General features: G+C 42.0%; 1 protein-coding gene across 2 annotated transcripts; it reads right to left on the minus strand.

Annotated features, from left to right (window-relative positions):
• Positions 1-783: 783 nt before the first annotated feature.
• casd1 (CAS1 domain containing 1) lies at positions 784-11,704 on the minus strand. Of its 2 annotated transcripts, none has more exons than XM_079367440.1 (18): positions 11,276-11,704; positions 10,100-10,196; positions 9,691-9,811; positions 8,976-9,020; positions 8,827-8,889; positions 8,649-8,693; positions 8,441-8,564; positions 7,683-7,897; positions 7,113-7,532; positions 6,639-6,728; positions 6,416-6,535; positions 6,182-6,338; positions 5,963-6,042; positions 5,492-5,593; positions 5,242-5,382; positions 4,912-4,989; positions 4,053-4,145; positions 784-3,205 (listed from the first exon to the last, which is right to left on the minus strand). In XM_079367440.1, exons 1-18 carry the CDS (start codon positions 11,505-11,507, stop codon positions 2,942-2,944), a joined length of 2,487 nt encoding a protein of 828 aa, XP_079223566.1. In that variant the 5' UTR covers positions 11,508-11,704; the 3' UTR covers positions 784-2,941. The 2 variants fall into 2 exon arrangements, with proteins under 2 accessions (XP_079223566.1, XP_079223567.1); XM_079367441.1 differs by lacking the exon at positions 784-3,205 and adding an exon at positions 3,529-3,995 and having other exon boundaries at positions 4,037-4,145.
• Positions 11,705-14,627: the final 2,923 nt, after the last annotated feature.

Below are 14,627 nucleotides of genomic sequence, written 5' to 3' on the forward strand. Positions count from 1 at the left end.
TGTAGATAAATGTCTGGTTTATTTCAATTTTTTGTACGACTACTATAATTAATAGAAGTAAATCGAACATATTGTAGACTAAAAACATTACACCAACACAAGATTTGGCCAATAGGCGCGTATAACACGCATTGAACTTTCGACCGTAGCCTACTTCACTCCATTTCTTCCCGTTAGCAGAGGGGACGATGGACCATCACCTTCGCAGTCAACCACAACAGACTCATCGTTTTATAAAGACATCGAGGGCAAGTGCATGATTTCCCCCCTCTGTAGCTGTATGAATATTACTGTATGAATTAATTGAATTTGGTGATTGAGTTGCAAATTCTGACTCATTTCTATGCGAAGCTCATTCGGTGCATGTTGTCAGTCCAGGTGTTATAAACTGGCAGCATCAGTTTGTGATCTTAAAAACTGAGGCTGAAATGTGCACTAAGTGAACTTGTTTCTGTTGCTTGCTGCTTATTTGCAAGCGCTGTCCTTGGCATAATTATGTTCAAATACATATGTCATTAAGATCATCGCATTTACGTGCAATGATCTTAATATAGTATGTAGCCTTGTGTTGAATGTTGTGGAGCGGGTATAGTTATGTGCGCATGCGTGTCGCGGTGAACAGGTGACGCCACTGGAAACCCTAAATCTCAGAGCACCCTCGCTTGAAAGTTTGAGCAACCCCATGACATCAGAAAAAAATAAATAAAAAATGGTCGACGCCACCGCACTAAATAACACTAAAATGTTTTTGTTTCTTTCCTCCACTAAAGATGCAAAACAAGCTTGTTTTATGAAGGTATTATTAACAATGTACAACAGAATAAAAGGCATTTATAAATAACATGGATACATTTCACATTTTTAAGACATCACAGAGATTTACATGTAACATATTTCAAATAGGCCCTGCACAGGGGTATAAATAGTTGTTGCTTTTACATGACCAAAAAGACTGGTTAAGGCCTGAAACAGTTAGCAAATGTATAGCTGTTGAGCAGTTATAGAATATCACTAAACTGAATGTCAATGGAGATATCTTTGTCATTTACATGGTGAGGTGATGACTGCTTACAGAAACCACAAACTGACTTGGCTTTTACTCAGTTTGAAAACATATCCACACAAAGTCAGATAAATGACAGTGAAAGCTAAATACACTCTCTACTGCAAAACAGTTTTTTTTTGTTTGTTTTAAAAAAAGAAAAGAAAACTCACTTGTGTAGAAATCCATTGACTTTGCCATCTTTATACAACCCCATAGTAGATGTAATATGCTACTTAAATTCATTTGCAAAACAGCTTGGATCTTGTGACTGCCACAGGACAGAAATGATCTGCAACAATATCAATATCATGTTAAACGTTGTATCGCCCCACAAAGATGAAAACATTTGTTCCTTCAGTAAAAGTGCTAATCTCTCTTAAATGTCCGTGAATACATTTGGGTCGAATACACATCACCCATTAGCCAACTGACAAAACGAAGAGGTTTTCTCAGGTATGTCAGTGCATTTCTTTTAATGTTGATGTGGCTCTGTGTGATCCCGGCCTACATGACACTTTCCATCTGCACATGTACAATGTGCAAAACCCAAAGAAGAGCTGTAAATTCAAAGGCATACTGTCAAAGAAACGATTATTCACCGCAGAATGAAAGCTGCTCTGGCTCTGTAATAAATGTATCTCTTAGTAATTGCATGTGTATTTTCCACCAGCTGTGAGGCAGGTTTTTTTTTTTTTTTTTTTTTTTTTAAATAGCAAAGGGGAGTTAGAAGTTTAAAACGCTGCAGAAGCATTGCAGTATAAAATAAAGTTTTGCACTCAGTCTTACAAATATACATATACTATGCAGCGGGCTCACAGGACAGATAGGAGTCGAACTGTAAAGGTTCAATCTCTGCAATGCGTCTCTGAGGCAGGTTGTCCTCTATGAGATGTCGGGATGGGTACAAAACAATGCAATGCTTCCTTCACAGACAGCAGCCATGAGTTCAATGTACAAAACAGAGCCGGAAAAAAACAAAGAACTGTATAAAATATAAGCTTAATTTAAATCATTAAATACTGTACATATCCAAAGAACTTCAAAGCTACAGCAGGTTACCCCCATACCATTCAGCAAAAGGCAAACATTTTCAAAAAAATATTCAAAAACATTAGCTAACGTGGGAGAATCAAACAATCAAACAATGGCACCCCAGTTTTTTTTCTCATCACCCAAGCCCAGTTGTTGGTCCATATATTGCATATTTAGATATCTAACACTTTTAAAGTCACCAGAAATACTGTACAAAGTGATTTTTAAAATGAAATGCAGCGCAACAGTATAGTTTCTGTAGATATCTAAACGTGTAGTTTATGGATCCACCTGAGTGAAAATGCCTTCAGCAGCTATTGCCTTGTGGACGAAGTGTGTGCCTGGAGATCCCTCCCAGAGTGAGAACATGACAGACAATATGAGATCAACTCTGTTAGTGTGTTTGGCTATATAGAGGCAGATGTTCACACAGTAAGCATGTGGTTATGAAATAAAATGATCTCTTTTAAATTCAGAACCCAAACATCTTCAAATCATTTCTTTGCTTTTTTTTTTTTGTAGACTCCACAGGATGTACTGTTTTTTCCTCTCTTGGTATATGCCCCCGTAAGGAGAAGCCTCCCCTTTATCCTTTTTTTATTATTATTTTTTTTTTTTTCCCAGTGTGCGACTTTCACAGCAGTTAGACGGTAAAGACTCAACACAGGGAGACATTGTTCTTCAAACAATATAACTGAGGATGTCTCCTGTAGCGACCAGTTCATCAAACGCAGTCTGCTCCTGGTTTGAATTTGGTCTGGAACTCCGCAAGGGCTTGGAACGCTTCTGTGGCCCACCCCCCTTAACCCCCCTGACCCAACCCACCTGACCCCACCCAGTCACATCAAGAGTGGTCCATCAGACTCAAGTTGAGGGCTGGCTGCCTCTGGTTATTAGCAGTACTACCAGAGTGCAGAGCCCCATGGCCCCCAGCCTCTTCAGCAGAGCCACACTGTCTTTGGGGATGACCACCTGGGCCAGGTCGTTGGTTATGATGGAGATCTCGTGAGCCACACACACAAAGATGAAGGTGCTAACCATGATGTTGAGCGAAGGATTACCTGGGATCAGAACTAAAACTCCCTTGGTGTCTGCAGCCAGCCAGATGTGGTACTGGCATATGAACAGCTGGGGGCGACAAAGAAAACATGTCTGATATGTTGTGAGGTAGAGTGTGAAGATCACAGACAGTATCAAACATGAACACAGTCCCAGCGAGGTCACCCATTGTTTTCTGAAGAGGCCATTAAAGCCGGATGGTTGCAGTCGCTGTATTGAAAAAAATTTTTTTGAACCAATTCAGAAAAGGGCAAAGAGGTGGAAAACGACTACAACATTCCCACTTGTCTGTCAATAACTGCTGTCCATAATTACGCAGGTGTAAGTTTAACTCTACTTTTAAATGTCAATACTAACGAGGTTGAAATATTTCCCCTCCCACAGTCTTTATAAATTAAAAAAATAAATAAACTCCGCCAATGAGACAAAAAGCATTTTTTTTTGTTTATGTACCAGGTTATAAACATGTATATTTCTGAACAGGAACGTTAACATTGAACAAAAAGGATTCCTTGGCTTTTGGAGCCAGCTTCAAGTAGACACTCAAAGAACTGCGTGTAGCCCTCCAGCATTAGCTTCATTTTTCAACACTGTCGGTTGCTGCTTTGTGCAGACTGACAGCACTCCTCCCTTCTTTCTCACATATTTCCCTCTTCATGATTGGAGTACTTTGAATTTTTGTTTTTCGCTACAGAACGTCATGTACAGAGCTGTAAAGTCGTCTGTCGAGATGTTTTTAAAGTTCATAGTCCGCCTCTATCTTGTTTTTTTATCACTAATCCCAACTCTTTGCCATCTCATTGAATTAATTTATTGCTCGGTTGTATACCTCAATCACCTGGGCGAGACCTTTTAACAGCTATGTTTTTCCACTCCTTTACTTTATTGTTCCAAGTGAACCAACAGGTTTGCTTACCTCGAGGGAGATCTTGCCAAACCATGCAAAGAATGAGCTATAAATGGAGCGGGCATAGCCGGGAATATTTCGGATCAGAATGAAGGCAAGAATCTGTCAAAAGAAAGAGAGAGAGAGAGAGAGAGAGAGAGAGAGAGAGAGAGAGAGAGAGAGAGAGAGAGAGAGAGAGAGAGAGAGAGAAGACATTTCTCAGAGTCGCAGGGTGAAGACAGTTGAAAAATTAAAGGTCAAATGGGGCCTGGAAAATGAGTTTATCCTGGTCAGTTGAGCAGAAACACCTAAATATGTTTGTGGAGGAACTAGTATTACTAGTTAGTAATAACAATAATGTCAGTCAGACCTGATACAGTTCAGCTTTGTCTAGCCACCAAGGACAGCTTGGAGAGCCTCAGGGATGTTTGGGAGAACATGGTCGTGTCACACTGATAGTGATAACCTCTTTGGAATATACTGTATGCAAAGCTTTTACAAGAGTCCAGCAGTTACGTTTGAGCAGCACACAGAACCACACGTGTGATGTTGGGTCAAGTCTCCTCGAGTATTCACCTGATGTATAAACTTTTATCAATGTGAGCCATCTGAGTGTAATGAGCCTTACTGCGTGGAGTCAAGTCTTAATCATTTCTTCGACCGTTTACCGCTTCTAAAAGGTTCCCCAGATTAGATTGGATCTCCATGGCAACAGTTCCATTTAAAGAGACAACTCCCTTGTTGGGATACTCTTTATCTTATGTGATTAGCACAGTTTGAAAGACTCCGCCAGGCAATCGCCTTCACTTTTTTTTCCAGATTAATATCAAGAAAAGTGACAGCAAGAGAACTCTTCTAAGGAGGAGGAGGAGGACAGAGAAAGTTGTACCTGGACCACAGAGATGTAAGGATGCATCTCGTTGCATTCAGTTTTGGTTTTGCAGCCGCTCGCCCATATCGAGTAAGTCTAGAACGATGAGGGGAGAAGAAGTAGATGGGTAACAGGAGGAAATGGACACTTAAAAACATGACCATGACAGTGAATTTGTTTGCCTAAGGTGCAGTTTATCACCTTCCATAACTCAAATAAAGATGAGCCAGAAGGCAACCGGATCACACTTGACAGTTCAAACAATGAAAGGTTAATGGTTCTTGTGTTGTGTTTACCCTGATTTAACTGCAGTATTAGACTGAGCAAAACCAGAGTGAAGAGGCTTACTGTGAAGAAGACGACTGAGAGGAAGAGAAGCATGTTGGAAATCTTGGAGGAGAAGAGCGCCTCGCCTTTGCCCTCCGACAGCAACTGGCACTTCTGCAGCACCAGGTAGATGAAGGCGAATAACATGCCATGGATCACCGCCTGCACGAGAGCATCGACACATTCAAACCACTTCATGAAGTCTGGAACGCGTTTCCTCAGATCACCGTTTCTCACGTGGTGGATTTCTGTTTTTACACATTAGACTTACAAATCTGTCCAGCTTCCACCTGAACCACCACTCGTGGACGCTCCCGTTCAGCTCAAACAGATAGGAGATGGGCCACACAGAGAAAATACGCTCAAAGAAGCCCTGTAGTCACAACAGCAAAACATCAAGATATGTTAACGAGGACATAGGACATTAAAAGTGCATTGGAGTAGCTTCAATAGCAGAGATGTTATTGAAACAGGGAATGGAGAAATGGGGCATTCTAATCCAAAAGCATCAACACTTTCTTTTTTTATTATTGTTTTGGTGCTTCTATGTCTTTATAAGTTAAAAGACAATGGATAGAGTGGGATACCAGGATCAGAGAGAGGGGAACAAAATGCGATTAAGTGTGAAACTCAGCAGAAGCACAACCCTATCCTGTGTCCCATGGATTATTATTTTTTTTTTTTAAACATGACCCACAGAATATTGGGAATGGCAAAATGAATATCTTTTTAATTCACCCACCTGTGAAAACGCAAAGAAGCAGATGAACAGCAGGAGGCACAGCAACTTTGTCAAGACCCCGAGGTGCCACATGCCGCTGTCTGCTCAGAAAACAGAAACGGTCATTGTCAAATATTTTTCCATTCACAATTATGTTTTAGAACTAAATATATAGATGTATAAAAATACTGAATAAATTAAGGGATTCATTTTATAGTTGGATTCAACTTGGACACCTACTGTTGGCCTTCTTCTGAAGGATCTGAGGCCACATGGCGAGCGTGGCGTAGATGACGACAAACCAGAAGGTGACCAGTGGGACAAAGTAATAGGACTGGTAGGGTTTGTCCATGACAACACACAGCACCACAACCAGGAAGTTGAGACGGAAAATGACCTGCATCGGGAATAAATGTAAAATAAGTTGAGAATTTAACAGCAGGACATTCAAAGAGGAATAGTATGTATCCTCACCTGGCAGACTCTATAGAGTCCAAAGTCTCCTTTGAGCCAGAAAAATGAAAAGTGTCCATAGCCGGTCTGAAAGAGGTATGCAGCCACCAGCACACGCACGTGCATGTAAACTGGTATAAACTGAGAGGCAGAAAATAACAGGATTTAGTTATCTGACAATATCTGTATTTACTGCAGCCGAGGAGGTTACTCTCACACGGACGTGTCCGAGAGTGAAACTTACAGCACTGGCTCCGGATATATGATATATGAGGATGACCAACTGCATCCAGCCTTTCCACTCATCCGTTTGTTCTCGGTTGAGTAATTTGGTCTGTTGGAAAAGAGAAACACGCGGTACACAAGATATCGGTTTACAAACGGAAGCTAAATGATCACATTTGCAAACGGCGAGGTCAACAGTAGTGTTTTTTTTTTTACTGTGTTCCTAAACTTTCTTTTAAACTCATGGGCAGCGCTCTGATGATTTTGCAGAATTATAAACTGGATGCTTTTCGGGGAACTAGACTTGATCATGTCAACGACAACATTTTAGAACAGGTCGGAATAAATATAGAAATTTATCAATAAAGTAGTCTAAGCTCACTTTGCATCCCAACTTTAAACTACATCCAAATATAAAGAGGTCTATGAATTTGTGTGCGAGTGTAAAATAATACCCGACTAACATCTTAACATCAAGTGAAAAAGTACTCGCCTCTTTGCTGTTCTCGTTGTAGAACATGCCCAGGACAAATATATAGATGAGGGGGATGAAGAACGCCGAGTGTGTGTAGTACTTCTGTTCTTTCATAAACATATCAGCTCTGTCGCAGAGGTAAAAATAGCCCATGATGATGCCCATCCTGCAAAGGGCCTGGAAGGGCGCCTTTGGACCCAGTGGGACAGATGCAGACGCAGGCTTCTTCTCTTCCAGGCTCTCCACATCGGATGGCACAGGTTTGCGGTGACGGTTGTTGCCGAGGATGTGGAGGACCACGTAGACCACAGCAGAGCCCAGGAAGAAACATGCTGCCAGCTTCTGAAGGAGGTTCGGGGGTGAAAGCGTTTGGCAGCAAGAGCCGTCAATGGGCTTAAGTATTCGGTTGCACAGAGAGTTCATGAGGACCATGGCTCCCTAAAAAGAAGGTCAGAGGGTGGGGAAAGAAACCGGGCAGCAGTCAAGAAACCTCTCCTCTTCATAAGACTGCAGTTTCATGCAAATTGGGTCTGTACGGCTTTGAAGAAATTAATTTTTCTTTTGTTGTTTTTGGGGTTTTTTTCTCACCACATTCATGGTGCTTTCTGGTAGGTGCAAGCCATCTTCTGATTGGTCGATGGTCTTCAGGGCAGCCTGGCGGGACGCGGCGAACAGCTTGACTCGGGACCTGCCGTTGCGCTTGCTGCCGTTAAGAATGTCCTCTGCCGCTTCGTTGTAAAGATCCAGCTGCTGGTTGGTGATCATTTTCCTGTTGTCACTCAACATCTCCTCATTGACAGGGTCTACGGGACAAACGAGCACGACAGGTTCAGTTTACAGCGCGTGTATGAGACGGTCATAAGTCATTCATGCATGTGTTAAAAAGTATTACCTCGACTTGATATTTGGAAATCACTTGTGGCAAATGTGTATATTTGATATGTAATATCATGAGATACACTTAAGATGTTGAAAAACACAAAAAGGGAATTGGGATTTTATCTTCACCTTAAGTTCCCACAAGAACCCCAAAAGTCTTTACACATTGTTTTTTAATTGCTTGTTGCTGATGGTGAACCTGCATTAAAGTTTAGCTTCCACAAACTCAAAAGTATAGGAGACGTGACGCACTGTGGGTAATCAGAACATACCTTCCAAGATAACCTTCATTCTTGTTTGACGGGGAGAATTTCATTGGAATGTGTGAACCGCTTTGAAGTATCCCACCCTTCAATGTGTAATCCCCGTTTGACATGAAAGCCTCGATCACATGAGAGATTACGCACTCTTGAGAAGGGAACAGGCGGTGACGCTTCACCTTCAAAAGCAGGCTGCTAAAAGCTCACCTTGCACCACCCAGTAGACCTCGACATGCTCAGCTAGCTTCTCCAGGTACACAGCGATGCTCGTCAGGTTAACCTTGTACTGCTGCAAGCCCTCGCTGCTGCCACTGTGATACTTGATGGACCACTGTGGGGAAAGGATTCACAGATATTAACTTTAACAACCTCTTTATCTTGAAAACATCGCTAACCCTGAAGTAATTGAGCTTACTGTGGCAGCTCCAAGTATGACCGCATCCGGCTTTACTGACGCTTCCTGCAACACATTAGGAAAAGTTGCCATTTGAAAAGCAAATCCTTTGTGTACACCACATGACAATGTCCAATTGATACAACAATCCTGGATAAACAAAACTCCCAACTAAATGAACGCCACATCCTTTACTCACGTGCGTCCATGTCATCAAGCGCTCTTTCATGGAATTATTGGCCTCTGGACACCACAGGAAGTCCTGCACACAAAGACGAGATGGTTTTTTTTTAATTTCTCAAGAGTTTAAGAGAACGGGAAATAAGAACACATCCAGTAATAGCTTACCACATTAAGAGAGGAAGCCTCATCTTCAAAGGGAATGTCCTCGTGCTTCAGACGTTGCATACATGGCGACAGACAGAGAAAGTCTGTCAGGCATAATAGTCTCTGCTGTTTCCAAAAATAGCAACAGCTGCTACATAATTTCAATGCATCTCAGTACTGCTTCTTTTTTTAAACGTCATTGTTTGTTGTCTCGACACCTGCTGTATTTTAGGGTATCTGGAGAACTAGTGGGAAAAGGGGCTCGTTTCACATTAGGGCTACAGGTTGTCATATTGAGACCGTAAGTCATCTGTGCTGGGTTTTATCATGCTGAGAAGCAACGGAACTGTTTTCTGTTTTGTTTTTTCCCCCCCCTCTGGCAGAAAATGTTCAAAGAAAACTCTGTTGGTGACAATCAACTGAAAAAGCCTACGTCAGCTCTTTTGAACATGCCTTGTTGAATCGTGAATGGATAAGTGAGAAAATAACAGCTGGATGCATTTGATGTGATGGGGTATTTTCAGAAACAGAACGACCTATCGTTCGAACAAATTTAGTTTCACTGAATTAAACCCGATACGCCGGGTTTCAGGTAAAGTGTTGTGGAAAAAGAGCGCTATGACAGTCTGCACATGTCGTTTTCAGAGTCACCTCACATCTGTAGATCTTTTTGCAGAGCTGAAAATTGACAAAGAAGAGCCCCTTAAATGTACATGGTGCAGTTCCTCGTGATTACCTTGATTCCATCTCCTATTTGCGTTGGATCAATAATTTTGACGAAGGAGTAAAAAAGCTGCCTTATTCTTGAATCACCAACAAAGGCCACCCGCTTGTCAGCTAGGCAGGTTTTGGCTTCACTGTAAGACACAAACTGCAGTGAGGAATCTGAACAACATAAATCCAAAGAACTGCAGATAATCATTCCTGTACTGTTTCTATTATTATTTTATTTTATTATTATTATATCTCTTCATCAAAATCTAATCTCAATAAACATAGGTAATCCATAAGAAAGCATCATGTCAATTAATTATTTCGCACAAACATCAGCGATCCACCTTTCCAGACGCGCCTCTCAATTCAACGCTTGGATCTTTGTCATAAACATGAACACTGAGTAACCTGGTCAAGTTAGTGTGACTTACGTGCTTTTATATTTGTGCATCATGCAGCCATAAGGCTGCCATACATTCTCTCCCAAGTAGCGTCCTCTGGACAGCAGCCTTTCACATGAGTCTCCGCCTGAGGACAAGAGCGAACCCATCGGTTAAACAAGACAAAAAAAACAAAACTGCCCTGCCTCTCACTCAGTTTCTGTGACTAAGACTGGGACCTACTGTCCAACTAGTACTGTCCTTTCATTCAGTGCATTCAAAAGGACTCATACTGTGCAATACTCTGCTAGAGGCCACAGTGCAACACAAAGCCATCAGTAATTTAGCTCAACCATGAATCACTCCGGCTATCATGTGTGCAGGATGAAAGAGACCATCAGCAACTGGGTAAGTATAGTAACTGGGAAACATGAAGGGTCTGTTGGCTGGCAGGAGATGTAGGCTTTTAGTGTTTAGTGTGATCGTGTGTGAACACAAAGGTCTCTGGCTTCCTTTCATAGACCATCCCCACTGTGTGCAGTCCATCTGGGAGGTGCATGCTAATATTTCTCTGTGGTCCGACTCTGAAAATCTAGGAGTCCGTCAAGACAAAAAATAATAATAATAAGCTTGCAACTTTTCCACTTGATAGTGTCAAGTACTCGTCTTGAATTTCCATCCTGATCAATAAATCTCCTGATCTTCACCTTTGCAAATAGCTTATCATATTTCGACTTATGTAAAATCCACAGACTGGAGAAGGCGGCTCACAACAGGGCTTTATTAACCACTGAAGCTTAAGTTTGAGAGTTATTAGCTGTACAAACACTTTTTGACAAGCTGACTTGGTACTAGTAATAGTTATTCCTCGTGTTAGCTCTAAAATCCTACATGTTTCGTGTACAGCAGTGACCGAGCGTGTCCTGACAGCAGCATGTAAACACAGCTTCACGCACAGTTAGCTTCATCTGACTGAGCTAGTCCAAGCCCAGTTATAGTTCGTGCAGTTTAATAACCCACTGCAACTCAATTTAGTCTATTATCACAGTCATATGCATGTACTGTCAAATGTGTTTGAGCTGCATGGCTCGCCCTTTTAAAACCAACACCGAGTAACGACACCATCTCGACCCAGCAAATACAATTACGCTCATCAGACAGTAAGCAGCCTGCTAGCTAAGCATCAGCTATGCTGGGATGTTTCACTGATAACAGGATAACACTCACCTCCATGATACCGCGAAGCTGTGTGAAACACGACGAGTAGAATAACAAGCACCAGCGATATTAATTTGGCATTTTTAATGGTGAAATGTTGATTTATTTCGTGTTTGCCCCGGCTATAGGCCAGGACCGCCATCTTTGCTCCTCCATGACAACAAGCTCCCGTGCAGCAGTGAAGAGACGGGGCTTCTCCGTCTGACTCTCGAGCCTCATGCGACACCGTCTTCTTCTCCATCACCAAAGCATGTGCAGAGTACTATAATATTCAGCCTGTCAAGTCTGGAACAAGGCAGCTTAAAGACAAAGCCAACATAAAGTAACTTAAGAGTTTAACGAGAAGAACAGGAAAGTTCCGTCTTCATTAAAGAAGTTTTACGAAGGCGTGTCCATCTTTAGAGCCTATTGTAAATATACTACCAGGTGTGGCAGACGCTCACGCTCTTGGCACGTTTCATTTGCATGCAAGTATAAAACTATTGCCTAAGACAGAGAGTTGAAATGCAATTGGAGGCTGTACGTTTTTTTGTTTTTTTTTTATATAATCGTGTAAGGAGTAAAGTCCAAGATTTAAAATGAAAGTAGACTACCTGGAGCCGTCTACTTTGAAACGAGTAGGTCTACTAGGCTACACAGGTTGTTGTTTTTTTAATATCAGATCTTACTTACACTTGTAAACAAGGCTACATCAAGAAAAATAAAGATATTGCCCACACGAGGCCCATGGGAGTGCATCCTAACGATCGAAGGGAAAGTAAAAGTATACGGAGTTTGCCATCAAATATCGTCATATAAACTTAGAGCGAATAGTGATGAGAAAAAATGTAAAGCGAGACCCAGCCTACTCTAAAAATCCACACTCCGCAGCGAGAGAGGCCGGAAAACTGATCACGATTGTGATAGTAGGCCTATGGCTTAAATAACCGTTCATCATCATTAATGCATTTTAGATACTTAAGGTTATTATAGCCTAGGCTACTTAAACTTAAGCGACACTGTAATGTCCTTTAAACTCTCCTGTAGGCTATAATACATGGAAAATGAAATTAATAGTCTTATGATACGAGCACGTATTTTATGAGCGAAATCTTCCTGGACAAGTGTAACCTCTTGCCCCCTCTTTCTCTTCTCATGCTCGCCTCTGTGATCAAGAGATCTGATTGGTCAGTTCATGGGCGGGGTTTTATACAGATTGATTTCTACCAGCCCACATGGTGATCAGGTAAGATATGGAACACCTTTGGAGTCCTTAAAATGAATTTACCCTGAAGTTTCTTGGATCCTATGGCTATGAATCACACAAGGCTACTAATCAGCTTTCACGTGGTTTTCATACTCTAGGTCTACTTGTCCTGTTTCTTCTGGGTCAAACACAGTTTGCAACGTAGCCTACATTGTACAACGTACAACTTACATCGCTCTAAGAAACTGTCCCAGGTCAGGGTTTTTCAGGTCTCAAAACAGACACCCTTTTCTGTCTGGAAAAATATGGAGCACCGTTATAGCTCACGTGGAGAGACCTGAAATGGAATGAAGCCAAATCAGCTTTATTATTAGTGCCACCTACAATGTTCTTCCCATACATAAGAATCTTAATCAGTGATTTGGAAAAGATTCAGCTTGCTTTCTTTGCCAAATCACAGCAACTCTCAGGCATATCCTTTCCGGCTGCGAAACCAGTCTGTCCCAAGACTGTTACACCTGGAGGAATTGATCTTGATCAGCGACTTAAGTTTCTTAAGTTAAGATCTTAACACCAATCTCAGGCCAGATCTTATCTTGTGGTCAATCTCACAGAAATCCCTGTCCATCGTGGAGCTCATTGTATTGTGGGAGGCTGCAGTGAGTGAAGTGTACAAACGAAAAAAGCTGACATACATTACTCGATTAGGCTTGTGAGGCACAACAACGAGGCTGGCGAACACAGTTGCTCCCTGTTTAGGTTGGGTGCAGAGGATTTGTGGCCACATCCACAACCAAGCTCCTGAAGGGGTGGGAGTTCAGGGACAGGCCCTCAGGAAAGCCATCAGATCAATGTCAGAGGCAGCAGATGGATTTGGATAAACAGACAGGACACCAGCTGGGCCACAAAGAACAGTAAAGAGGGGTAAAAGCAGAAAGGGGCTCACCTGAGATGCCGGGTGTTGCTGTTAAGCCCTCTGGAGGTGTCGTGGGTCTATCAACGCAACACCGGTGAAGGAGGGTGCCTACCTGATGACCCTAATGACGCTATTGCCCCTCTCTTAAATCCAGGATCCTTCCATCCTTTCCTCTCTTCCTACACCTCCTCCTCTGTTCTTTTCTCCTTCTCCACCTCCTCCCCTCTTCCTTCACCTCCTCGCTTCTTTCTTTTATCTCCTCCCTTCTTCCTTCATCTCCTCCCCTCTTCCTTTCCCCTTCTCCCCTCTTCCTTTCACCTCCTCTTCTCCTCCTTCACCTCCTCCTCCTCTCTTCTTTCCCCCACTCCTCTCCTCCCCTTTTCCCATTGAAATTCAGGAAGTGCTGATTTCTAGGGACATTAACAACACGTCCTATGAGCTGAAAGCCAGCCGTGTGAAGATCTCGGCTTGTGTCTGAGCATATTCCTTAACAGCTTGCCCTCTCCTCAACCACAGCCACTTTAAGGCCCTCTGCTGTCTGTGCTGTGTTGTGTATGATGGCTTGCCTCTTCTGTGATTCAGGGAACCGGAGCTCCTATAGATCAACCAATATATGGTCTTACAGCTACTGTCTTCAGCACTCGGTCATACCCTGTTGGGCCGTACTCAGCTTTCATATTGTTTTTGTACTCTGTTTGCTTGTTTTGTATCACCGGGGCTATTGACTGTGAGGCAAAAGGTTGTTGTCTTTTCTTGCTATGGCGATGAACAAGATGTCCTATATTACCACTTTCCAGCTCCTAAATATTTAGATTTCTCTTTAAAATTATGATGATAAGCACCATTTTGTTCATGTTATAGATCATAACAGAATGAATTACAAAAAACTTGTCAACTGTAAGACCTTACAGTTGCCCCAAAAGGCCTGAATGTTTGCATTTGTATTGTACCTAATCTGATTTATTGCAATTTTGTTCTAAATTGTGTTTCAACAGAGGAAGGTATTGCATTATGACCTGAAGTTGCGGTCCTACCTTCAGACTAAAGGTACTTACAATGCCTGGTGTACAAATGTAAAATCAGTCATATTGTTTGCTGCAAACTTTGTTTTTATCTTCAGCTGTCTGAAAAATGTAGGCTTGATGACGGATAATATTCTCTATAAAGGAGTGAAGGAGTATCATTTACATAAAACATGTGAAGATGTAGCCTATCTCAAAATTGTTGCTAAGTACAAAGTTGAGGGATTACTTCCACTT

Source organism: Symphodus melops, assembly GCF_947650265.1.
Source record: "Symphodus melops genome assembly, chromosome: 18".
In the NCBI taxonomy this organism is placed as follows: domain Eukaryota; kingdom Metazoa; phylum Chordata; class Actinopteri; order Labriformes; family Labridae; genus Symphodus; species Symphodus melops.